The sequence below is a fragment of the Thalassophryne amazonica genome, chromosome 11, assembly GCF_902500255.1.
Source record: "Thalassophryne amazonica chromosome 11, fThaAma1.1, whole genome shotgun sequence".
Lineage (NCBI taxonomy): Eukaryota > Metazoa > Chordata > Actinopteri > Batrachoidiformes > Batrachoididae > Thalassophryne > Thalassophryne amazonica.
The window spans coordinates 920,029-946,322 of NC_047113.1; the positions used below are offsets into that span (position 1 = coordinate 920,029).

General features: G+C 43.3%; 1 protein-coding gene across 1 annotated transcript in view; it reads right to left on the reverse strand.

Annotated features, from left to right (window-relative positions):
• Window positions 1-26,294, reverse strand: part of hdac3 (histone deacetylase 3) — a 102,464-nt gene that overhangs the window by 1,228 nt on the left and 74,942 nt on the right. Inside the window, exons 13-14 of the mRNA XM_034181563.1 lie at window positions 351-430; window positions 32-189 (exon numbers count right to left, since the gene is read on the reverse strand). Coding sequence (XP_034037454.1) covers window positions 32-189; window positions 351-430 — 238 coding nt within the window. The remainder of the gene's footprint in view (window positions 1-31; window positions 190-350; window positions 431-26,294) is intronic.

Consider the following 26,294-nt stretch of genomic DNA (forward strand, 5'->3'; position numbering starts at 1 on the left):
AGTCATTTTAAAGCCCACCCCGAGTGCTAACCTGCTGTAGCTGTCCTCGCCCCCCCGCTCATCAGGGTCGGGCTCGTCGGTGCGCTCGCATCTCAGAACATCAGAGGGAACGTCATGGATCTGGACACTAGGGGCATGGTTTAACATCTTCAGGTTTTCAAAGACAGTCTGGCGGATCTGCTCCAAATACTGTAGCGACATGTACAAGGTCAGTAATTCTAGACCCTGAATAGAGTGATAACTTACAGGCTGCGCTATAAAAACATGTTAAAAAAAAGAAGAAAATTCAATCCAACTCATCAGTTTAGCACATCATCAAGCTCCTCTGAATTTTGATATAAATGTCTTACCTGTCTGGAGTTCTGGTTTTCTATCCTGGTGCTGACATCAGGATGAAGCGTGAAGTCTGGAGCAAAGTATTCAAAGTATTCTGGACAAGAGCAGAAAAGGAAAAACTCACAAAGGATAACTGCACTGACTTTCTTCAGTTCCATAAATATGTCCTTTCTAAACCAGTCACAATACCAAAACTAATATAAACACTATTTTGTCCTGCTGTCTTTAATCAACTTTGTATTCCAATTTTTTTTAAAAGTTTTGAAAATTTGCACTTTGATCGTTCAGACTCACAGTCACCATCTCTCAGTGTAAAGTCTTTCCTCTGATTTAATTTCTATAATTTTCTTCTTTGATCTATTAGTCATAACCCACTTTGCAAGCTCTATATGAGGTCTGTCCAAAAAGTATCGAACCTTTTTATTTTTTTCAAAAACCATATGGATTTGAATCACGTGTGATTGCATTAGCCAAGCTTGAACTTTCGTGCGCATGCGTGAGTTTTTTCACGTCTGTCAGTTGCGTCACTCGCCTGTGAGCAGGCTTTGTATGAGCACTGGTCCACCCCTCTCGTCGTTTTTTTTATTGCGAATAAATGTCTGAACGATTTGGAGCTTTGCTGCATCAATTTTTTTCCAGAAACTGTGAGAGACCTCCAGGTGGACACCGTTCGGAAAATTCAGATGGCTTTCAGGGACGATTTTATGGGGATTACACAGATTAAGGAGTGATCCAGATGGTTTAAAGACCGCCCACAACTGCTGAGAGCACGCTGCGCTCCGAGCGCCGATCAACAGGCTCCAACCCCGCTGAAACAACCAGATCATTTCCAACGTGAAGCTTTGTTGATCCGGGACGTCGTTGGACTTTCACAAAAAGGCTGAAAACGTGGACATCAGCACTTTTTCGGTACATTCCACTGTTACAGGAGTTTTTTTCATGGAAAGAAAAGCGGATGGATGCGCCACGGAGCCGTTCATGACGTGGCACAAAACCACCGCCGTGTTGGTCTCACAGGACGGCTTTCAGGTGGATTTCAGACGGCTTCCGGTTGCTTTTCAGTTGTGTGATTATCCGAGAAATTGAGCATGAGCTGGACATGCCCCAACATGTCCTGTGAGGCTTCATCACGGCATTGCTTTGCGCCATGCGGCTCCTCCGCGACGCGCGGAATTCTGCTCCTCTTTCCATGACAAAAACTCCTGTAACAGTGGAATGTGCTGTTCATTTCTAAACTGGACGCTGTCTTGATCCGGTATGTCGTCTGACTAGCACAGGAATTGTGAAAAGATGTGGACATCAGCACTTTTTCGGCACACTGAGACACGTGCGGAGGAATTCCGCGCGTCACGGCGCTCTGAGCGCGGCGCGCTCTCAGCAGTTGTGGGCGGTCTTTAAGCCGTCTGGATCACTCCTTAATCTGTGTAATCCCCATAAAATCGTCCCTGAAAGCCATATTAATTTTCCGAACGGTGTCCACCTGGAGGTCTCTCACAGTTTCTGGAAAAAAACTGATGCAGCAAAGCTCCAAATCGTTCAGACATTTATTCACAATAAAAATCCGACGAGAGGGGTGGACCACTGCTCACACAAAGCCTGCTCACAGGTGAATGACAACTGACAGACGTGAAAAAATTCACGCATGCGCACGAAGGTTCAAGCTTGGCTGATGCAATCACACGTGATTCAAATCCATATGGTCTTTGCAAAAAATAAAAAGGTCCGATACTTTTTGGACAGACCTCGCATATACAAAGAGACTGTGTGTGTGTGTGTGTGTATATATACGCACACATATATACACACAAATAAAATATGCACCTCAGAATTGAGTCAAACTTGGAACACATATACTTTGACATATGGTCCACTGTTTATTTATTGTCGCACCGTGTTAGAGGGCTCTACTGGGATTGGGGCCCGCAGACCCGATGCATGTGTTGTGGAGCAGGCGGTCAGAACTTTGCTGCGGGTGGGAGGGGGCGGCTAAAAATAAACACTGCGGGAACAGAAGCGACAACATGACTCAGTCAACTAAGGAGAATAGTGTAAAGTGTCCACACTCTACTTTCATCTTAGATAATTTAACAGGCGCAGTGGACAGAGAGAGACACAGCAAGTCTGTCTCTGTGTCACAGCGCAGCGACTTACTGCAGGCCCAAAGAAGGGGATGCACTGAACTGTCACACGAAAAACATCCAAACAGTAACACTATTCCTGTTCAGTGCGTCAAAAGGCATACAGGCCAGGGGTTCAACCAAACAAACACACACACTCATCTTCAACCGCTTAGTCCAATTAAGGGTCGCGGGGGGCTGGAGCCTATCCCAGCAGTCATAGAGAGCGAGGCGGGGTTCACCCAGGACAGGACACCAGTCTGTCACAGGGCCACAAACAGACAAACAAATTCAACAAGAACAACCCCAGGTTTCTTTTCAGCACTGTAGCCAGGCTGACAAAGAGTCGAGTATTCCTTTAACTTTAACTAGTAATGACTTCATGACTTTCTTTGCTAATAAAATTTTAACTATTAGAGAAAAAATTACTCATAACCATCCCAAAGACGTATCGTTATCTTTGGCTGCTTTCAGTGATGCCGGTATTTGGTTAGACTCTTTCTCTCCGATTGTTCTGTCTCAGTTATTTTCATTAGTCACTTCATCCAAACCATCAACATGTCTATTAGACCCCATTCCTACCAGGCTGCTCAAGGAAGCCCTACCATTATTTAATGCTTCGATCTTAAATATGATCAATCTATCTTTATTAGTTGGCTATGTACCACAGGATTTTAAGGTGGCAGTAATTAAACCATTACTTAAAAAGCCATCACTTGACCCAGCTATCTTAGCTAATTATAGGCCAATCTCCAACCTTCCTTTTCTCTCATAAATTCTTGAAAGGGTAGTTGTAAAACAGCTAACTGATCATCTGCAGAGGAATGGTCTATTTGAAGAGTTTCAGTCAGGTTTTAGAATTCATCATAGTACAGAAACAGCATTAGTGAAGGTTACAAATGATCTTCTTATGGCCTCAGACAGTGGACTCATCTCTGTGCTTGTTCTGTTAGACCTCATTGCTGCTTTTGATACTGTTGACCATAAAATTTTATTACAGAGATTAGAGCATGCCATAGGTATTAAAGGCACTGCGCTGCGGTGGTTTGAATCATATTTATCTAATAGATTACAATTTGTTCATGTAAATGGGGAATCTTCTTCACAGACTAAGGTTAATTATGGAGTTCCACAAGGTTCTGTGCTAGGACCAATTTTATTCACTTTATACATGCTTCCCTTAGGCAGTATTATTAGACAGCATTGCTTAAATTTTCATTGTTACGCAAATGATACCCAGCTTTATCTATCCATGAAGCCAGAGGACACACACCAATTAGCTAAACTGCAGGATTGTCTTACAGACATAAAGACATGGATGACCTTTAATTTCCTGCTTTTAAACTCAGATAAAACTGAAGTTATTGTACTTGGCCCCACAAATCTTAGAAACATGGTGTCTAACCAGATCCTTACTCTGGATGGCATTACCCTGACCTCTAGTAATACTGTGAGAAATCTTGGAGTCATTTTTGATCAGGATATGTCATTCAATGCGCATATTAAACAAATATGTAGGACTGCTTTTTTTGCATTTACGCAATATCTCTAAAATTAGAAAGGTCTTGTCTCAGAGTGATGCTGAAAAACTAATTAATCCATTTATTTCCTCTAGGCTGGACTATTGTAATTCATTATTATCAGGTTGTCCTAAAAGTTCCCTAAAAAGCCTTCAGTTAATTCAAAATGCTGCAGCTAGAGTACTAACGGGGACTAGAAGGAGAGAGCATATCTCACCCATATTGGCCTCTCTTCATTGGCTTCCTGTTAATTCTCGAATAGAATTTAAAATTCTTCTTCTTACTTATAAGGTTTTGAATAATCAGGTCCCATCTTATCTTAGGGACCTCATAGTACCATATCACCCCAATAGAGCGCTTCGCTCTCAGGCTGCAGGCTTACTTGTAGTTCCTAGGGTTTGTAAGAGTAGAATGGGAGGCAGAGCCTTCAGCTTTCAGGCTCCTCTCCTGTGGAACCAGCTCCCAATTCAGATCAGGGAGACAGATACCCTCTCTACTTTTAAGATTAGGCTTAAAACTTTCCTTTTTGAAAAAGCTTATAGTTAGGGCTGGATCAGGTGACCCACATTCACAAACAAACAAACAACGCCAGTCTGTCACAGGGCCACAAACAGACAAACAAACACATTCACAAACAAACAAACAACGCCAGTCTGTCACAGGGCCACAAACAGACAAACAAACACATTCACAAACAAACAAACAACACCAGTCTGTTGCAGGACCACAAACAAACTAACAAACACATTCACAAACAAACAAACAATGCCAGTCTGTCACAGGGCCACAAACAGACAAACAAACACATTCACAAAAAAACAAACAAACAACGCCAGTCTGTCGCAGGGCCACATACAGACAAACAAACACATTCACAAACAAACAAACAATGCCAGTCTGTCGCAGGGCCACAAACAGACAAACAAACACATTCACAAAAAAACAAACAAACAACGCCAGTCTGTCGCAGGGCCACATACAGACAAACAAACACATTCACAATCAATCAATTTTTTTTTATATAGCGCCAAATCACAACAAACAGTTGCCCCAAGGCGCCTTATATTGTAAGGCAAGGCCATACAATAATTATGTAAAACCCCAACGGTCAAAACGACCCCCTGTGAGCAAGCACTTGGCTACAGTGGGAAGGAAAAACTCCCTTTTAACAGGAAGAAACCTCCAGCAGAACCAGGCTCAGGGAGGGGCAGTCTTCTGCTGGGACTGGTTGGGGCTGAGGGAGAGAACCAGGAAAAAGACATGCTGTGGAGGGGAGCAGAGATCGATCACTAATGATTAAATGCAGAGTGGTGCATACAGAGCAAACAACAATGCCAGTCTGTCACAGGGCCACAAACATACAAACAAACACATTCACAAACAAACAAACAACGCCAGTCTGTCACAGGGCCACAAACAGACAAACAAACACATTCACAAACAAACACACAAACAACGCCAGTCTGTCACAGGGCCACAAATCAATCAATCAATTTTTTTTTATATAGCGCCAAATCACAACAAACAGTTGCCCCAAGGCGCTTTATATTGTAAGGCAAGGCCATACAATAATTATGTAAAACCCCAACGGTCAAAACGACCCCCTGTGAGCAAGCACTTGGCTACAGTGGGAAGGAAAAACTCCCTTTTAACAGGAAGAAACCTCCAGCAGAACCAGGCTCAGGGAGGGGCAGTCTTCTGCTGGGACTGGTTGGGGCTGAGGGAGAGAACCAGGAAAAAGACATGCTGTGGAGGGGAGCAGAGATCGAATACTAATGATTAAATGCAGAGTGGTGCATACAGAGCAAAAAGAGAAAGAAACAGTGCATCATGGGAACCCCCCAGCAGTCTACGTCTATAGCAGCATAACTAAGGGATGGTTCAGGGTCACCCGATCCAGCCCTAACTATAAGCTTTAGCAAAAAGGAAAGTTTTAAGCCTAATCTTAAAAGTAGAGAGGGTGTCTGTCTCCCTGATCTGAATTGGGAGCTGGTTCCACAGGAGAGGAGCCTGAAAGCTGAAGGCTCTGCCTCCCATTCTACTCTTACAAACCCTAGGAACTACAAGTAAGCCTGCAGTCTGAGAGCGAAGCGCTCTATTGGGGTGATATGGTACTACGAGGTCCCTAAGATAAGATGGGACCTGATTATTCAAAACCTTATAAGTAAGAAGAAGAATTTTAAATTCTATTCTAGAATTAACAGGAAGCCAATGAAGAGAGGCCAATATGGGTGAAATATGCTCTCTCCTTCTAGTCCCCGTCAGTACTCTAGCTGCAGCATTTTGAATTAACTGAAGGCTTTTTAGGGAACTTTTAGGACAACCTGATAATAATGAATTACAATAGTCCAGCCTAGAGGAAATAAATGCATGAATTAGTTTTTCAGCATCACTCTGAGACAAGACCTTTCTGATTTTAGAGATATTGCGTAAATGCAAAAAAGCAGTCCTACATATTTGTTTAATATGCGCTTTGAATGACATATCCTGATCAAAAATGACTCCAAGATTTCTCACAGTATTACTAGAGGCCAGGGCAATGCCATCCAGAGTAAGGATCTGGTTAGACACCATGTTTCTAAGATTTGTGGGGCCAAGTACAATAACTTCAGTTTTATCTGAGTTTAAAAGCAGGAAATTAGAGGTCATCCATGTCTTTATGTCTGTAAGACAATCCTGCAGTTTAGCTAATTGGTGTGTCTCCTCTGGCTTCATGGATAGATAAAGCTGGGTATCATCTGCGTAACAATGAAAATTTAAGCAATACCGTCTAATAATACTACCTAAGGGAAGCATGTATAAAGTGAATAAAATTGGTCCTAGCACAGAACCTTGTGGAACTCCATAATTAACCCTAGTCTGTGAAGAAGATTCCCCATTTACATGAACAAATTGTAATCTATTAGACAAATATGATTCAAACCACCGCAGCGCAGTGCCTTTAATACCTATGGCATGCTCTAATCTCTGTAATAAAATTTTATGGTCAACAGTATCAAAAGCAGCACTGAGGTCTAACAGAACAAGCACAGAGATGAGTCCACTGTCCGAGGCCATAAGAAGATCATTTGTAACCTTCACTAATGTTGTTTCTGTACTATGATGAATTCTAAAACCTGACTGAAACTCTTCAAATAGACCATTCCTCTGCAGATGATCAGTTAGCTGTTTTACAACTACCCTTTCAAGAATGTTTGAGAGAAAAAGAAGGTTGGAGATTGGCCTATAATTAGCTAAGATAGCTGGGTCAAGTGATGGCTTTTTAACTAATGGTTTAATTACTGCCACCTTAAAAGCCTGTGGTACATAGCCAACTAACAAAGATAGATTGATCATATTTAAGATCGAAGCATTAAATAATGGTAGGGCTTCCTTGAGCAGCCTGGTAGGAATGGGGTCTAATAAACATGTTGATGGTTTGGATGAAGTAACTAATGAAAATAACTCAGACAGAACAATCGGAGAGAATGAGTCTAACCAAATACCGGCATCACTGAAAGCAGCCAAAGATAACGATACGTCTTTGGGATGGTTATGAGTAATTTTTTCTCTAATAGTTAAAATTTTGTTAGCAAAGAAAGTCATGAAGTCATTACTAGTTAAAGTTAATGGAATACTCAGCTCAATAGAGCTCTGACTCTTTGTCAGCCTGGCTACAGTGCTGAAAAGAAACCTGGGGTTGTTCTTATTTTCTTCAATTAGTGATCAGTAGAAAGATGTCCTAGCTTTACGGAGGGCTTTTTTATAGAGCAACAGACTCTTTTTCCAGGCTAAGTGAAGATCTTCTAAATTAGTGAGACGCCATTTCCTCTCCAACTTACGGGTTATCTGCTTTAAGCTACGAGTTTGTGAGTTATACCACGGAGTCAGGCACTTCTGATTTAAAGCTCTCTTTTTCAGAGGAGCTACAGCATCCAAAGTTGTCTTCAATGAGGATGTAAAACTATTGACGAGATACTCTATCTCACTTACAGAGTTTAGGTAGCTACTCTGCACTGTGTTGGTATATGGCATTAGAGAACATAAAGAAGGAATCATATCCTTAAACCTAGTTACAGCGCTTTCTGAAAGACTTCTAGTGTAATGAAACTTACATTACACACAAACACATTCACAAACAAACACACAATGCCAGTCTGTCACAGGGCCACAAACAGACAAACAAACACATTCACAAACAAACAAACAAACAATGCCAGTCTGTCACAGGGCCACAAACATACAAACAAACACATTCACAAACAAACAAACAAACAACGCCAGTCTGTCACAGGGCCACAAACAGACAAACAAACACATTCACAAACAAACACACAAACAACGCCAGTCTGTCACAGGGCCACAAACAGACAAACAAACACATTCACAAACAAACACACAATGCCAGTCTGTCACAAGGCCACAAACAGACAAACAAACACATTCACAAACAAACACACAATGCCAGTCTGTCACAGGGCCACATACAGACAAACAAACACATTCACAAACAAACAAACAATGCCAGTCTGTCACAGGGCCACATACAAACAAACACATTCACAAACAAACAAACAAACAATGCCAGTCTGTCACAGGGCCACATACAAACAAACACATTCACAAACAAACAAACAAACAATGCCAGTCTGTCACAGGGCCACATACAAACAAACACATTCACAAACAAACAAACAAACAATGCCAGTCTGTCACAGGGCCACATACAAACAAACACATTCACAAACAAACAAACAATGCCAGTCTGTTGCAGGGCCACAAACAAACAAACAAACTAACAAACACATTCACAAACAAACAAACAAACAATGCCAGTCTGTCACAGGGCCACATACAAACAAACACATTCACAAACAAACAAACAATGCCAGTCTGTTGCAGGGCCACATACAAACAAACACATTCACAATCAAACAAACAACGCCAGTCTGTTGCAGGGCCACATACAAACAAACACATTCACAAACAAACAAACAACGCCAGTCTGTCACAGGGCCACATACAAACAAACACATTCACAAACAAACAAACAACGCCAGTCTGTTGCAGGGCCACAAACAAACAAACAAACAAACACATTCACAAACAAACAAACAAACAATGCCAGTCTGTCACAGGGCCACATACAAACAAACACATTCACAAACAAACAAACAATGCCAGTCTGTCGCAGGGCCACATACAAACAAACACATTCACAAACAAACAAACAACGCCAGTCTGTCACAGGGCCACATACAAACAAACACATTCACAAACAAACAAACAAACAACGCCAGTCTGTCGCAGGGCCACATACAAACAAACACATTCACAAACAAACAAACAACGCCAGTCTGTCACAGGGCCACATACAAACACATTCACAAACAAACAAACAATGCCAGTCTGTTGCAGGGCCACATACAAACAAACACATTCACAAACAAACAAACAACGCCAGTCTGTCACAGGGCCACATACAAACAAACACATTCACAAACAAACAAACAACGCCAGTCTGTCGCAGGGCCACATACAAACAAACACATTCACAAACAAACAAACAAAGCCAGTCTGTTGCAGGACCACAAACAAACAAACACATTCACAAACAAACAAACAAAGCCAGTCTGTTGCAGGGCCACAAACAAACAAACAAACAAACACATTCACAAACAAACAAACAATGCCAGTCTGTTGCAGGGCCACAAACAAACAAACAAACAAACTAACAAACACATTCACAAACAAACAAACAAACAATGCCAGTCTGTCACAGGGCCACATACAAACAAACACATTCACAAACAAACAAACAATGCCAGTCTGTTGCAGGACCACAAACAAACAAACACATTCACAAACAAACAAACAAAGCCAGTCTGTTGCAGGGCCACAAACAAACAAACAAACAAACACATTCACAAACAAACAAACAAACAATGCCAGTCTGTCACAGGGCCACATACAAACAAACACATTCACAAACAAACAAACAATGCCAGTCTGTCACAGGGCCACATACAAACAAACACATTCACAAACAAACAAACAATGCCAGTCTGTTGCAGGGCAACAAACAAACAAACAAACAAACTAACAAACACATTCACAAACAAACAAACAATGCCAGTCTGTTGCAGGGCCACATACAAACAAACAAACTAACAAACACATTCACAAACAAACAAACAAACAATGCCAGTCTGTCACAGGGCCACATACAAACAAACAAACATATTCACAAACAAACAAACAACGCCAGTCTGTTGCAGGGCCACAAACAAACAATGCCAGTCTGTCACAGGGCCACATACAAACAAACAAACACATTTACACTCGCATACACAAAGTCTCCAATCCAGCAAACCTGCATGTCTTTGGATGTGGGAGGAAGCCGGAGCACCCAGAGAGAACAACAAAACAAACAATCCCATGAAATTCTTCATTAATAGCCTAAATGATGTGTTTGCTTTCGCAGGATGGGAGAATACACAAAATCAATGCATCTCTATTACTGTGTGCTCAGCATTTCACGGGTGCGGGCGGGACTGGACACACATGTTACAGGAATGGTCAGAATTTCAGTGGGAGCAGGAATATAGTCCCACGCAGGACTCTACATCATGTTACTAGAACACGCTACAGTGCATGTCAATGAAATGCTTGTGTGCAGGCCTCTCAAGCAGTAGTACATTTTCCAAATTTACATATATACAGAAACAACAACAACAATACAACCCCTGGCAAAAATTATGGAATCACCGGCCTCGGAGGATGTTCATTCAGTTGTTTAATTTTGTAGAAAAAAAGCAGATCACAGACATGACACAAAACTAAAGTCATTTCAAATGGCAACTTTCTGGCTTTAAGAAACACTATAAGAAATCAGGAAAAAAAATTGTGGCAGTCAGTAACGGTTACTTTTTTAGACCAAGCAGAGGGAAAAAAATATGGAATCACTCAATTCTGAGGAAAAAATTATGGAATCACCCTGTAAATTTTCATCCCCAAAACTAACACCATCAAATCAGATCTGCTCGTTAGTCTGCATCTAAAAAGGAGTGATCACACCTTGGAGAGCTGTTGCACCAAGTGGACATGAATCATGGCTCCAACACGAGAGATGTCAATTGAAACAAAGGAGAGGATTATCAAACTCTTAAAAGAGGGTAAATCATCACGCAATGTTGCAAAAGATGTTGGTTGTTCACAGTCAGCTGTGTCTAAACTCTGGACCAAATACAAACAACATGGGAAAGTTGTTAAAGGCAAACATACTGGTAGACCAAGGAAGACATCAAAGCGTCAAGACAGAAAACTTAAAGCAATATGTCTCAAAAATCAAAAATGCACAACAAAACAATCAATCAATCAATTTTTTTATATAGCGCCAAATCACAACAAACAGTTGCCCCAAGGCGCTTTATATTGTAAGGCAAGGCCATACAATAATTATGTAAAACCCCAACGGTCAAAACGACCCCCTGTGAGCAAGCACCTGGCTACAGTGGGAAGGAAAAACTCCCTTTTAACAGGAAGAAACCTCCAGCAGAACCAGGCTCAGGGAGGGGCAGTCTTCTGCTGGGACTGGTTGGGGCTGAGGGAGAGAACCAGGAAAAAGACATGCTGTGGAGGGGAGCAGAGATCGATCACTAATGATTAAATGCAGAGTGGTGCATACAGAGCAAAAAGAGAAAGAAACAGTGCATCATGGGAACCCCCCAGCAGTCTACGTCTATAGCAGCATAACTAAGGGATGGTTCAGGGTCACCTGATCCAGCCCTAACTATAAGCTTTAGCAAAAAGGAAAGTTTTAAGCCTAATCTTAAAAGTAGAGAGGGTGTCTGTCTCCCTGATCTGAATTGGGAGCTGGTTCCACAGGAGAGGAGCCTGAAAGCTGAAGGCTCTGCCTCCCATTCTACTCTTACAAACCCTAGGAACTACAAGTAAGCCTGCAGTCTGAGAGCGAAGCGCTCTATTGGGGTGATATGGTACTACGAGGTCCCTAAGATAAGATGGGACCTGATTATTCAAAACCTTATAAGTAAGAAGAAGAATTTTAAATTCTATTCTAGAATTAACAGGAAGCCAATGAAGAGAGGCCAACACGACAAGACCTTTCTGATTTTAGAGATATTGCGTAAATGCAAAAAAGCAGTCCTACATATTTGTTTAATATCGCTTTGAATGACATATCCTGATCAAAAATGACTCCAAGATTTCTCACAGTATTACTAGAGGTCAGGGTAATGCCATCCAGAGTAAGGATCTGGTTAGACACCATGTTTCTAAGATTTGTGGGGCCAAGTACAATAACTTCAGTTTTATCTGAGTTTAAAAGCAGGAAATTAGAGGTCATCCATGTCTTTATGTCTGTAAGACAATCCTGCAGTTTAGCTAATTGGTGTGTGTCCTCTGGCTTCATGGATAGATAAAGCTGGGTATCATCTGCGTAACAATGAAAATTTAAGCAATACCGTCTAATAATACTGCCTAAGGGAAGCATGTATAAAGTGAATAAAATTGGTCCTAGCACAGAACCTTGTGGAACTCCATAATTAACTTTAGTCTGTGAAGAAGATTCCCCATTTACATGAACAAATTGTAATCTATTAGACAAATATGATTCAAACCACCGCAGCGCAGTGCCTTTAATACCTATGGCATGCTCTAATCTCTGTAATAAAATTTTATGGTCAACAGTATCAAAAGCAGCACTGAGGTCTAACAGAACAAGCACAGAGATGAGTCCACTGTCCGAGGCCATAAGAAGATCATTTGTAACCTTCACTAATGCTGTTTCTGTACTATGATGAATTCTAAAACCTGACTGAAACTCTTCAAATAGACCATTCCTCTGCAGATGATCAGTTAGCTGTTTTACAACTACCCTTTCAAGAATTTTTGAGAGAAAAGGAAGGTTGGAGATTGGCCTATAATTAGCTAAGATAGCTGGGTCAAGTGATGGCTTTTTAAGTAATGGTTTAATTACTGCCACCTTAAAAGCCTGTGGTACATAGCCAACTAACAAAGATAGATTGATCATATTTAAGATCGAAGCATTAAATAATGGTAGGGCTTCCTTGAGCAGCCTGGTAGGAATGGGGTCTAATAAACATGTTGATGGTTTGGATGAAGTAACTAATGAAAATAACTCAGACAGAACAATCGGAGAGAAAGAGTCTAACCAAATACCGGCATCACTGAAAGCAGCCAAAGATAACGATACGTCTTTGGGATGGTTATGAGTAATTTTTTCTCTAATAGTTAAAATTTTGTTAGCAAAGAAAGTCATGAAGTCATTACTAGTTAAAGTTAATGGAATACTCAGCTCAATAGAGCTCTGACTCTTTGTCAGCCTGGCTACAGTGCTGAAAAGAAACCTGGGGTTGTTCTTATTTTCTTCAATTAGTGATGAGTAGAAAGATGTCCTAGCTTTACGGAGGGCTTTTTTTATAGAGCAACAGACTCTTTTTCCAGGCTAAGTGAAGATCTTCTAAATTAGTGAGACGCCATTTCCTCTCCAACTTACGGGTTATCTGCTTTAAGCTACGAGTTTGTGAGTTATACCACGGAGTCAGACACTTCTGATTTAAAGCTCTCTTTTTCAGAGGAGCTACAGCATCCAAAGTTGTCTTCAATGAGGATGTAAAACTATTGACGAGATACTCTATCTCCCTTACAGAGTTTAGGTAGCTACTCTGCACTGTGTTGGTATATGGCATTAGAGAACATAAAGAAGGAATCATATCCTTAAACCTAGTTACAGCGCTTTCTGAAAGACTTCTAATGTAATGAAACTTATTCCCCACTGCTGGGAAGTCCATCAGAGTAAATGTAAATGTTATTAAGAAATGATCAGACAGAAGGGAGTTTTCAGGGAATACTGTTAAGTCTTCTATTTCCATACCATAAGTCAGAACAAGATCTAAGATATGATTAAAGTGGTGGGTGGACTCATTTACTTTTTGAGCAAAGCCAATTGAGTCTAATAATAGATTAAATGCAGTGTTGAGGCTGTCATTCTCAGCATCTGTGTGGATGTTAAAATCGCCCACTATAATTATCTTATCTGAGCTAAGCACTAAGTCAGACAAAAGGTCTGAAAATTCACAGAGAAACTCACAGTAACGACCAGGTGGACGATAGATAATAACAAATAAAACTGGTTTTTGGGACTTCCAATTTGGATGGACAAGACTAAGAGACAAGCTTTCAAATGAATTAAAGCTCTGTCTGGGTTTTTGATTAATTAATAAGCTGGAATGGAAGATTGCTGCTAATCCCCCGCCCCGGCCCGTGCTACGAGCATTCTGACAGTTAGTGTGACTCGTGGGTGTTGACTCATTTAAACTAACATATTCATCCTGCTGTAACCAGGTTTCTGTAAGGCAGAATAAATCAATATGTTGATCAATTATTATATCATTTACTAACAGGGACTTAGAAGAGAGAGACCTAATGTTTAACAGACCACATTTAACTGTTTTAGTCTGTGGTGCAGTTGAAGGTGCTATATTATTTTTTCTTTTTGAATTTTTATGCTTAAATAGATTTTTGCTGGTTGTTGGTGGTCTGGGAGCAGGCACCGTCTCTACGGGGATGGGGTAATGAGGGGATGGCAGGGGGAGAGAAGCTGCAGAGAGGTGTGTAAGACTACAACTCTGCTTCCTGGTCCCAACCCTGGATAGTCACGGTTTGGAGGATTTAAGAAAATTGGCCAGATTTCTAGAAATGAGAGCTGCTCCATCCAAAGTGGGATGGATGCCGTCTCTCCTAACAAGACCAGGTTTTCCCCAGAAGCTTTGCCAATTATCTATGAAGCCCACCTCATTTTTTGGACACCACTCAGACAGCCAGCAATTCAAGGAGAACATGCGGCTAAACATGTCACTCCCGGTCCGATTGGGGAGGGGCCCAGAGAAAACTACAGAGTCCGACATTGAAATGAAGAACAAATGGGAGGAAACTGGAGTCAACGTCTGTGACCGAACTGTAAGAAACCGCCTAAAGAAAATGGGATTTACATACAGAAAAGCTAAACGAAAGCCATCATTAACACCTAAACAGAAAAAAACAAGGTTACAATGGGCTAAGGAAAAACAGTCGTGGACTGTGGATGACTGGATGAAAGTCATATTCAGTGATGAATCTCGAATCTGCATTGGGCAAGGTGATGATGCTGTAACTTTAGTTTGGTGCCGTTCCAATGAGATTTATAAAGATGACTGCCTGAAGAGAACATGTAAATTTCCACAGTCATTGATGATATGGGGCTGCATGTCAGGTAAAGGCACTGGGGAGATGGCTGTCATTACATCATCAATAAATGCACAAGTTTACGTTGATATTTTGGACACTTTTCTTATCCCATCAATTGAAAGGATGTTTGGGGATGATGAAATCATTTTTCAAGATGATAATGCATCTTGCCATAGAGCAAAAACTGTGAAAACATTCCTTGCAAAAAGACACATAGGGTCAATGTCATGGCCTGCAAATAGTCCGGATCTTAATCCAATTGAAAATCTTTGGTGGAAGTTGAAGAAAATGATCCATGACAAGGCTCCAACCTGCAAAGCTGATCTGGCAACAGCAATCAGAGAAAGTTGGAGCCAAATTGATGAAGAGTACTGTTTGTCACTCATTAAGTCCATGCCTCAGAGACTGCAAGCTGTTATAAAAGCCAGAGGTGGTGCAACAAAATACTAGTGATGTGTTGGAGCGTTCTTTTGTTTTTCATGATTCCATAATTTTTTCCCTCTGCTTGGTCTAAAAAAGTAACCGTTACTGACTGCCACAATTTTTTTTCCTGATTTCTTATAGTGTTTCTTAAAGCCAGAAAGTTGCCATTTGAAATGACTTTAGTTTTGTGTCATGTCTGTGATCTGATTTTTTTCTACAAAATTAAACAACTGAATGAACATCCTCCGAGGCCGGTGATTCCATCATTTTTGCCAGGGGTTGAACAATAAAAATAAAAAAACAGGCAACAATAATAACCTATGGCAGCTCTATAATTAAATGCTGCACAAATGGCATTTGTGCAATGTGGTGGTGGATAAAGAGATGCTGTGACTCGTGACAGCGGTCTGTGTTCAGCAGTCTGATAGCCTGGTGCAAGAAACTATCCCTCAGTCTGCTGGTTCTGGATCGGATGCTACAGTACCATCTGCCTGACGAAGTAGGTTAAACAGATTATGGCTGCGGTGACTGGGGTCCTCTGTGCACCACTTTCTGTAGATGTCTTGGAGAGAGAGAAGCTCACCTCCAATTGTCCTTTCAAAACACCACTGCATCACACAGCTGCACTGCAACACTTTGAGGTTGTAGGCGGTGCTGTTGCCGTACCAGGTGGTGATGGATCCAGTGAGGATGCTCTTGATGGCACAGTTGTAGAAAGTCCTGAGGATGTGGGGGCTCATATCAAACCTCTTCAGTTTCCTGAGAAAGAAAAGGCGCTGCTGCGTGTTCTTCACTGTTTTGTCTGTGTGAATTATCCATGTGAAGTCCTCCACCATGTGCACACCAAGGAACTGGACACTGCTCACTTTCTCCTCAGCAGCACCATTAATGGTAATAGAGTACCCCAGCCTTGTTTAGAATCCCTGCGTGATATCGTGGGATTTGACCACCTCCGGGGACAGCCTGCACGAACACAGCATCGCTTCTAACGGAAAAATAGTGTGCTGTTTTGTTTTCAGCTGCAATCACCGAAGCAGTCGCGAAAAGGCCCTTTTTATTTTTTGGTTCCCAGTGGAGAAGAGAAGACCAGGCAAATGGGAGAGGTCGTGTTGGTAAGTTTTAGGTTACACACCTTGACAGAGTAGCTGCAGTCTCTTGACATGTTTGAGCTCCAGGTCATAAACAAACCACAATACATGTCCGCTTTCCACCACATCGTCACCATATCGTCGCATTTTCACTTTATTTGCTGTGTAATTTGGTCAAAATATCAGAGAAAGTGCCATGTTTCTGATGTGGATGGATGAGGGCTGACCCCAGAAGTAGAAGTATTTATGTCGTACGCATCATATTTTACCCCTTTAGCGCCTACCCTCAAATGAGACTACGGTGCCCAATGTGGGGTGTGTGCTTCTCTATGCCACCTGAAGCCCACCATCAGTTCCTTGGTCTTTGCAACGTTGAGAGTGAAGTGGTTCTTCTGGCACCAGAGTGTCAGGGCACAGACCTCCTGTCAGTACGCAGTCTTGTTGCCATTGGTCATGAGACCCACCACTGTTGTGTCATCCTCACACTTCACGATGGTGTTGAAACTGTTAACAGCCATACAGTCGTAGGCCTACAGGAGTGAGTACAGGAGAGGACTCACTATACAGCCCTGAGGGGTGCCAGTGTTCACTGTAATGGAGCACGAGGTCATGCCACCCAATCTGACCACCTGGTGTCTGTCAGACAGGAAGTTTAGGATCCAGCTGCACAGTCTCAGGTCCAGTAGTTTCATGACCAGTATTGAGGGAACAATGATATCGAACACTGAGCTGTAATCTACTAAAAGCATTCTCACATAGGTATCACTCTTCTACATATACATATAGGTGGGAGAGAGCAGAGTGTAGTGCCAGGGTGCAACAATGGAAGTGCATCAATGGTCAAGCAGCTGCTCAGCCAGAGTGTTGAACTGAATGTGTTAATGGCGTTTTGGTAAAACTTTCCTTAAAATGGTGTTGTTAAAGTCTCAGGTTGTGATTAATGTCACCTCTCGGTGCACAGCTTCATGCTTACTGATTGTGCTACGCAGTTCCCCGAGTTCAAGGTCGATGTCGACTTGTAGGGGGGTGTAAACAGCTGTAATAATGGCCTCTGTGAATTCCCTTGGTAACCAGAAAGGCTGATAAATAAGTACCAGATATTTCAGGTCTGGTGACCAGAAGGACTTGATCAGGTGCACAATCACACGAGGAGTTGTTGATCACACATCTCCTCCTCTGCTTTTCCCAGTCAGTTGTTGACATCTATCTGTGCGGCGCACAGAGATCCTCGGTAGTTGAATGGCGGAGTATCTTTGTCGGGCAGGCAAGTTTCTCTAAGGCAGAACAGGCAGCATTTGTGTGTCTAGCTGGAATGAGATCCATGGTTGAAGCTCACACAGCTTGTTCTCCAGAGACTGCATCTTAGCTAGTAGTAAGCTACGGAGCGGTATATTCTTTGCACGCCATCTCAGCTGAAACAGGACACAGGACCTCTTGCCTCTGTGTCAGTGTCTGCAGTCTCCAGGAGCCCAAGACAACGGAGTCTCAGACAAGACGAATGGCGAGTCTCCAAATGGAGACTACTCACTACTCTCCTCAAAACAACAACATTTAACTTTCAAAATTACTTCCAAATGATACAATTAAGGTAAAAAAAGTCCCCATTAAAACACTGGGAAGTGCCAAGTGACCTGAGATTGTATGTCAAGCAGTTTGACAGTCGTACACAATAAAACACAACACATTAATGGCAAAGAAGCAAAGGAAGAGTAGAATTAAAATTAAAATGAAATTTTATTAAAATTGAAAGTTTAAATAGCTGGATGATACTCTATGGTAAATCTATGTAGAGTAGACAGTTCTCAAAAACTGAGTACAAGACAGAGACTAGTGAGGAAAGCCACCAAAACACCTAGACAACTCTGAAGAAGTTATAAGCTTCTGTGGTGGTGTTTGAAGAAACTGTGCATAGTGCGTGTTGTGTGAACAGCAACTGCTTAAAGCATTTAACTTTACTGCCTACAACAGGTAGAAGTAGAAAAAAAAACAAAAACAATCCAGTTATTTATCATGCATCTCTGGAAAACTTTGGGTCAGGTGGTACCAAGTAGGAAGCTTTGATGGGCTAAGATGAAGTGTTCTCAGATGAAGAAAAAGTTGCAGTTCCTTGACTGGCTGCTTGAGGCCAGCTTAACAAGCAAGGAACTTCCCATTAAAGTCCATGTTAAAATGTCCAACTTTAGATTAGAAATAACAGAGTGTCAGTCAATGTGGGGATCTGCCCCGTTCCACTGCCAGAAAAGCAGCACACCAAACCCTCCACAGACTCCTGGCCCAGATAACATCTGTGGGTGCACAATACAACATTGTAGCAGACCAGCTTAGTGGTGCACTCCAGCATATTTTTCAAATGTTTCTCAATTCTTACCAAATTCTGGTTAGCTGGAAATCATCTACAGTGATTCCAGTCCCAAAGACGACTAAACCGAAGCAACTTAGTGATTTTAGGCCTGTCGCTTTAACGTCATTAATAATGAAATTTTTTGAGAATTGTGAAGAATCTTATTCTGGAAACGGTGGATGGAGCCCTGGACACACTTCAGTTTGCTGACCAGAGAGGGACGGGGGTGGAGGATGCAAAGCTTTTTATTCTCAACTCCCTGTATAAACATCTGGAGAAGCCACAGGCACACGGCAGACTCTTGTTTGCAGACTTTTTGTCAGCATTCAATACGATGCAGCCATATGTTTTAGTAGAAAGGCTGCATGATGATTTCCACCTGCCTCACCAGCTTGTTTTATGGATTTTTAATTTTTATCTGACCGGGAGCAGAGGGTCTCTGTGAATGGCTGCTCCTCTGACTCTGTTGTCCACAGGTTCACCAAATGGGGCGCTCTTTCACCCCTCCTTTTTATCATGTATACAGGCAGCTGTAGGAGTTCTCAAGACAACAGTTATTTGGTTAAATTTTCTGATGACACTGTACTGCTGTCCCGTCTCCACGGTTCAGAATCAGACCACAGAGCTGCTTTATCAGATTTCATTTGTTGGTTAACAACTTTTTGGATTTAAATGTGTCCAAAACTAAAGAAATGATCACTGACTTCAGATGTAACAGGAGAGCATCATACACAATGAAGAAGTGGAACTTGTCACATCATATAAGTATTTGGGGACTATTTTTGATGACAAGCTGAAGTTTGATGTAAACACAGACACCATTGTGAAGCAAGACAGCAGAGAATTTATCTTCTCCATAAACTGAACTCTTTTTCTGTCAGACCTGCAACGCTTTGTCGTTTTTATCAGTCTTTTATTGACAGTCTTTTGTGTTTTTCATTTATCTGCTGGTTTCACAGCCTCTCAGTGAAAGACAGAAACAGCCTGAACAACATTGTTAAAATTTGTTCAAAGATTATCGGAGTGAAACAAAGAGACTTACACTCTTTTTGTAATCAGCAGATCAACAGATTTTCTCTGCTTCCTTTAGGACACCATTATGTGTCCCCAGTGTGTAGAACCAACCGGTTTTTAAAGTCGTTTATACAACCCCTGGCAAAAATTATGGAATCACCGGCCTCGGAGGATGTTCATTCAGTTGTTTAATTTTGTAGAAAAAAAGCAGATCACAGACATAACACAAAACTAAAGTCATTTCAAATGGCAACTTTCTGGCTTTAAGAAACACTATAAGAAATCAAGAAAAAAATTGTGGCAGTCAGTAATGGTTACTTTTTTAGACCAAGCAGAGGGAAAAAAAAAATATGGACTCACTCAATTCTGAGTAAAAAATTATGGAATCACCCTGTAAATTTTCTTCCCCAAAACTAACACCTGCATCAAATCAGATCTGCTCATTAGTCTGCATCTAAAAAGGAGTGAACACACCTTGGAGAGCTGTTGCACCAAGTGGACTGACATGAATCATGGCTCCAACACGAGAGATGTCAATTGAAACAAAGGAGAGGATTATCAAACTCTTAAAAGAGGGTAAATCATCACGCAATGTTGCAAAAGATGTTGGTTGTTCACAGTCAGCTGTGTCTAAACTCTGGACCAAATACAAACAACATGGGAAAGTTGTTAAAGGCAAACATACTGGTAGACCAAGGAAGACATCAAAGCGTCAAGACAGAAAACTTAAAGCAATATGTCTCAAAAATAAAAAATGCACAACAAAACAAATGAAGAACGAATGGGAGGAAACTGGAGTCAACGTCTGTGACCAAACTGTAAGAAACCGCCTAAAGAAAATGGGATTTACATACAGAAAAGCTAAACGAAAGCCATCATTAACACCTAAACAGAAAAAAACAAGGTTACAATGGGCTAAGGAAAAGCAGTCGTGGACTGTGGATGACTGGATGAAAATCATATTCAATGATGAATCTCGAGTCTGCATTGGGCAAGGTGATGATGCTGGAACTTTTGTTTGGTGCCGTTCCAGTGAGATTTATAAAGATGACTGCCTGAAGAGAACATGTAAATTTCCACAGTCATTGATGATATGGGGCTGCATGTCAGGTAAAGGCACTGGGGAGATGGCTGTCATTACATCATCAATAAATGCACAAGTTTACGTTGATATTTTGGACACTTTTCTTATCCCATCAATTGAAAGGATGTTTGGGGATGATGAAATCATTTTTCAAGATGATAATGCATCTTGCCATAGAGCAAAAACTGTGAAAACATTCCTTGCAAAAAGACACATAGGGTCAATGTGGCCTGCAAATAGTCCAAATCTTAATCCAATTGAAAATCTTTGGTGGAAGTTGAAGAAAATGGTCCATGACAAGGCTCCAACCTGCAAAGCTGATCTGGCAACAGCAATCAGAGAAAGTTGGAGCCAGATTGATGAAGAGTACTGTTTGTCACTCATTAAGTCCATGCCTCAGAGACTGCAAGCTGTTATAAAAGCCAGAGGTGGTGCAACAAAATACTAGTGATGTGTTGGAGCGTTCTTTTGTTTTTCATGAGTCCATAATTTTTTTCCTCAGAATTGAGTGATTCCATATTTTTTTCCCTTTGCTTGGTCTAAAAAAGTAACCGTTACTGACTGACACAATTTTTTTCCCTGATTTCTTATAGTGTTTCTTAAAGCCAGAAAGTTGCCATTTGAAATGACTTTAGTTTTGTGTTATGTCTGTGATCTGCTTTTTTCTACAAAATTAAACAACTGAATGAACATCCTCCGAGGCCGGTGATTCCATAATTTTTGCCAGGGGTTGTACCTTTGGCAATTCGACTTTTAAATGCTCCATAGGTCTGCCATCCATCCATTTTCTTCCACTTTATCCGGAGTCGGGTCGCGGGGGCAGCAACTCAAGCAAAGCCACCCAGACCTCCCGATCCACACACACCTCCCCCAGCTCCTCCGGGGGAACCCCAAGGCGTTCCCAAGCCACCCGAGAGACGTAGTCCCTCCAGCGTGTCCTGGGTCTTCCCCGGGGCCTCCTCCCAATGGGACGTGCCCGGAACACCTCTCCAGCGAGGCGCTTAGGGGGCATCCTGAAAAGACGCCCAAGCCACCTCAACTGGCTCCTTTCGACGTGGAGGAGCAGCGGCTCATCTCTGAGCTCCTCCCGAGTGACAGCTCCTCAAATTATCTCTAAGGGAGCGCCCAGCCACCCTGCGGAGGAAGCTCAACTGGGCCGCTTGTACTCACGATCTCGTTCTTTCGGTCATGAGCCAAATCTCATCACCATAGGTGAGGATCGGAACGTAGATCGATCGGTAAATCGAGAGCTTTGCCCCCCTACTCAGCTCTCTCTTCACCACGATGGTCCGATACAGCGACCGCATCACTGCAGACGCTGCACCGATCCGTCTATCGATCTCACGCTCCATCCGTCCCTCACTCGTGAACAAGACGCCGAGATACTTAAATTCCTCTACTTGAGGCAAGGACACTCCACCGACCTGAAGAGGGCAAAGCACCTTTTTCCGGTCGAGAACCATGGCCTCGGTTTTGGAGGTGCTGATTTTCATCCCGGATGCTTCATACTCGGCTGCAAACCGCCCCCGTGCATGCTGAAGGTCCTGATTTGACTAAGCCAACAGAAACACATCGTCTGCAAACAGCAGAGACGAGATTCTGTGGTTCCCAAACCAGACCCCCTCTACACCCTGGATGCGCCTAGAAAGTCTGTCCATAAAGATAATGAACAGAACCGGTGATAAAGGGCAGCCCTGGTGGAGGCCAACGTGCACTGGAAACAGGTTTGACTTACTACCAGCAATGCGAACCAAGCTCCTGCTGCCACCGTACAGGAACCGGATAGCCCTTAGCAAAGGACCCTGGACCCTGTACTCCCGGGGCACCCCCCATAGGGTGCCCAGAGGGACATGGTCGAATGCCTTCTCCAGATCCAAAAAGCACGTGTGGACTGGTTGGGTGAACTCCCATGAAACCTCAAGCACTCGATGGAGCGTGCAGAGCTGATCCAGTGTGCCGTGACCAGGATGAAAACCACACTGCTCCTCCGAAATTCGAGGTTCGACTATCGGTCGACTTCTCCTCTCCAGTACTCTGGAATAGACCTTACTGGTGGGGCTGCTTCCGTCCTCCTGAGGCGTCGGACAGTTTGCCAGAATTTCTTTGAGGCCAACCGATAGTCCTCGTCCATGGCCACCCCGAACTCCTCCCAGACCCGAGTTTTTGCCTCTGCGACCGCACAAGCTGCGGCTCGCTTGGCCTGCCGGTACCTGTCTGCTGCCTCCAGGGTCCCACCTACCAACAAAGACAAGTAGGACTCCTTCTTCAGCTTGACGGCATCCCTTACTTCCGGCATCCACCACCGAATTCGGGGATTGCCGCCGCGACAGGCACCAGAGACCTTGTGACCACAGCTACGAGCAGCCGCATCAACAATGGAGGTGGAGACTCCATGTCTCCAACCTCCCCCGGGGATCTGGGAGAAGCTCTCCCGGAGGTGGGAGTTGAAGACCTCGCTGACAGAAGGTTCCTCCAGTCGTTCCCAGCAGACCCTCATGATACGTTTGGGCCTGCCAGGTCTGACCGGCTTCCTCCCCTCCCAGCGGATCCAACTCACCACCAGGTGATGATCGGTCCACAGCTCAGCCCCTCTCTTCACTCGAGTGTCCGAGACATGTGGCCGAAGGTCAGATGATACGACTACAAAGTCGATCATCGACCTCCGGCTCAGCGTGTCCTGGTGCCACGTGTACTTATGGACACCCTTGTGCTCAAACATGGTGTTCGTGATGGACAAACTGTGACTAGCACAGAAGTCCAACAACTGAACACCACTCGGGTTCAGATCGGGGAGGCCGTGCTTCTCGATCACCCCCCTCCAGGTCTCACTGTCGTCGCCCACGTGGGCATTGAAATCCCCCAGAACAATGGAGTCCCCAGTCGGAGCGCTATCTAGTACCCCTCCTAGGGACTCCAAGAAGGTCGAGTACTCTGCACTGCCGCTCGGCCTGTAGGCCGAGACAACAGTGAGAGACCTGTCCCCGACCCGAAGGGGTTGGGACGTGACCCTTTCATTCACCGGAGTGAACTCCAACACATGGCGACTGAGCTGGGGAGCAATAAGCAATGCGACCCCAGCTCTCCGCCTCTCCCCGTGGGTAACGCCAGAAAAGTGGAGCATCCAGCCCCTCTCCAGGAGTTGGGTACCAGAGCCCAAGCTGTGCGTGGAGGTGAGCCCGACTATCTCTGGTCGGTATCTCTCAACCTCCCACACAAGCTCAGGCTCCTTCCCCCCCAGCAAGGTGCCATTCCACGTGTCAACAGTCAGGGGTTGTGAGCGCAGACCAGCACGCCGGGCCACCCGCCCTCAACTGCCACCCAATCCTCTCTGCACCCGACCCCCACGGCCCCCTCTGCAGGTGGTGAACCCACAGGAGGGCGGGCCCACGTTGCTCTTTCTGCTGAGCCCGGCCGGGCCCCATGGGCTAAGGCCCAACCACCAGGCGCTCAAGCCCGAGCCCCAACCCCAGGCCTGGCTCCAGGGTGGGGCCCCGGCTCTGCCATACCGGGCAATGTCTCGGTCCTTGATGTTTTACTGGTCATGGGAGCTTCTGAACTGCCCTTAGTCTGACCCATCACCTAGGACCTGTTTGCCTTGGGAGACCCTACAAGGGGCACAAAGCCCCCGACAACATAGCTCCTAGGATCATCCGGGTACGCAAACTCCCCCACCACAATAAGGTGGCAGCTAGAGGGGGAGTAGGTCTGCCATGTTTTTATTTTTTTATTTATTCTTGCTATTCATTTTAACTTCTTAAGTCTATTTTATTTGTTTTTATTAGTTTTATTATTGTTATATATTATTTAATTTTATTTTTTCTTAAACGGACTGCTCAAATGAAATTGCCCCTTGTGGGATTAATAAAGTTGTTGATTGATTGATTGACTGATGAGACTCCCTGCAGGTGATGAGTCCATATGGAGATGACACCATGTTGTTTCTTCGGACTCCTGGAAAGGGTGAGAAGCTAGACTATCCAGGAGGAACTGAGTAGAGCTGATGCTTCTTCACATCGAAAGGAGCCAGTTGAGGTGGTTCGGGCACCTGGTGAGGTTGCCCCCTGGTTGTCTCCCTAGAGAGGTCTTCCAGGCATGTGCAACTGGGTAGAAGGTCCAGGGAAGACTGAGGACATTCTGGATAGATTATATTTTCCAGTTGGCTTGGGAATGTCTCGGGATCTCCCGAGAAGTGTTACAGGACTTGGCCGAGAATAAGGAAGTGTGGACTGAGCTGCTTGCTCTGCTGCCACCATGTCCCGGAGTTGAAAGTGAATGAATGAATGAATAAACAGAGCAGAAACAAACATGTTTACAGCCTGATACAAAAAGAAAAATTTGGGCTGTACAGACTTTCTTACTCTATGACAACTGTATGGTGGTTGAATTTTTTTTTTTTTTAACTTCTAACTTAAGGCGTTTAATTCCATAAAGTTATACATAATTGCAAGCATGGTCACTTTCAGTGACAGTGGTTGAGCAGAGTTGTGATTCTCACTGTGTCTAACTCATTGTCTGCTTGGTGTTGCTGCTGGCTGTTGTGAAGGCTGTGCTTGTTTTCTTTGGACTATTTTATTACAAACACCTGCAACAATCTGGGTTGTTGTGTGGTAAATGTCCTAACGGATCATCATAGACGTGCCTGTTGCAATATCCGTGCTGACTGAAATTCTTGTTGCATTTAATGTGGTGTGCTAGCGGCATTAGCACTTTTAGCAGCTATCAGTAGCATGACCAGTTAGGTCCCTTTAATGCATGATTACTGAGAAAATAAGCAGCTTCTGACTTAATATAATTTAATAAGCACCTGAACTGAGTTTGGCCTGTTAGCTTAACTGTTTCAGATTCAAAGAGCGGGGCATGTTCAGGCTTCTTTCTGCACCCATGATCCAAATCTTTATCCATTTATGGGTTTAATGTGATGTAGACAGAATCAGAGCTGCCAACATGGCCACTCCCAGATATGGGCTTCATATCGGCCGTTCCGGTGTCGCAGACAGAACGGTCCGCCCCCCCCACCCCTGTGCATGTGTCATTTGCAATTACAGCAGCTCCTGTGAGATGGACTCTCTTCACCCAAAGCGATCAAATGGATTAATGAGATTATTAAACATCAGATGAGGTGGG